Here is a 1,675-nt window from a genome sequence, read left to right as displayed (position 1 = left end):
TAGCTGCCCTCGGTCTTGTAGCCGTCGCGGGACTCCGAGTGGCCGAAGTTGGCGCCGGAGTACTCGTCGGAGACGCCGTAGTTGTAGTTGTACTTCGCGGGCACCTGGAGAGAGAAAGATCCATTAAAAATGTTATTATACGCGTTCCTTTTTTATTTCGAATCCAGATTTTTATAAAAGGGTAAAATAATTGCAATATGAACTATTATAATCCATTGTGTACATGTACTCACTTCTGGGTGTTCGGGCTCGTAGTGTTTGGGGGCGTGGTAGGCGGGTTCGGGGGCGTGGTAGGGTGCAGGGGCGTAGGCGGGGGGAGGAGGGGCGTACACTGGGGCCTTGTCGCACAGAGCGACGACAGCCACGCAGGCGAGGACGGCGACCTGTCAAAATAGATACGATAATTCAATAAAAGGAAAGAAAGCCGAGCTAAGGATAAGGATAAGCCAGATTTGCAAAGCAGATGCTACGCCGGGCTTGAATGCACTGAGGCGAGCCCGCCTCAGTGCCTGACTTGTGAGAGTGATAGATCAAAGACGATTTTCATTGATTAAAAAAAATGGATATGTATAAATATACAACTGTCCTAATTCCAAAAAAGAAAAAATCTCTCCATTTTTAACCACGTATTGTACATGAATCAATACAAGCCCCGGGTACTGTTCATGTAACAAAGTTGACCAGGTATTCACTGCTGTAAATCCAACACTTGGTAATTCATTCACAAAGTGGAAGGCTTCCTTTCGTTTCACAGGAGGATTTCGTACCTTGAGAGACATGGTTAGTGAGTGTGTGATGGTTAGTGGTTGACACTTCCCCTTATATATGTCGGGTGTGTGTGTGTGTTCATCCGTTGACTCTGCTGTAGACCTTTCTCTTACAGCCTGAGGGGATGATTATCAAGCCCTTGAAATGGCTTACTGGTGATCTATAATGGGATAATGGCTATTTTATCTAGTTTTTTTTTCATTAATACATTATGTAAGTATATTCATATATACATTGTTTATTTGATTGTAAATATCTTTTAAAACATATATCGCTGTTATCATGGATATTATGTTTTATATAATGCTAACACAATAAAATCATTGGAAGTAAAATATAAGTAATATGAATTATGGATTAATAGGGAATTGAATTAGTAAGATGAATTATCAAACTCATAAATAATCAAATATTGAATCAGTAAGCATAGACAATCATATATATATGTGTGTGTGTGTGTGTGTGTGTGTGTGTGCGTATATACATATATGTATGTATGCTTATGCATATAAACAGACATGGATATATATACAGAGATCCTTTGCTTTTTTATAGTTGATAAAATAGGATGCGATTTCGATTGCATTTACACAAAGAAATATGATTAGTCATGTTTCATAATTGTTTTCAAATAGACTTTTAAATCAAGGTATGCAATAATGATAATGAAAATAATGAAAACATTCTAAAGTTTATACAATTTCGATTGAGAATTATACTCAAAGATTTTGTTATCCATTGGATGAGAAAGATTAATGACATGTCTTGATATTCTCTTGATCATCTCCGTTAGTGAGATATCTAAATTTTGTCTTGTTTTTTCTTTCTCTCTCTTCTCTCTCTCTCGCTCTTTCTCTCTGTCTCTATCTCTGTCTCTCTCAGTCTTTCTGTCAGTCTCTCCTATCTC

General features: G+C 38.0%; 1 protein-coding gene across 1 annotated transcript in view; it reads right to left on the bottom strand.

Moving 5' to 3' along the window:
* The window catches only part of LOC147466612 (uncharacterized), a 965-nt gene extending 186 nt beyond the window's left edge, over positions 1–779 (bottom strand). The window contains exons 1-3 of the mRNA XM_086534800.1: positions 648–779; positions 234–383; positions 1–104 (exon numbers count right to left, since the gene is read on the bottom strand). The exon at positions 1–104 is cut by the window's left edge and continues 186 nt beyond it. Coding sequence (XP_086390926.1) covers positions 1–104; positions 234–383; positions 648–779 — 386 coding nt within the window. The remainder of the gene's footprint in view (positions 105–233; positions 384–647) is intronic.
* Positions 780–1,675: the final 896 nt, after the last annotated feature.

Source organism: Penaeus japonicus, unplaced genomic scaffold, assembly GCF_977035675.1.
Source record: "Penaeus japonicus unplaced genomic scaffold, GWHDUDI00000001_assembly GWHDUDI00000042, whole genome shotgun sequence".
Lineage (NCBI taxonomy): Eukaryota > Metazoa > Arthropoda > Malacostraca > Decapoda > Penaeidae > Penaeus > Penaeus japonicus.
This window is presented reverse-complemented; position numbering and strand designations above follow the sequence as displayed.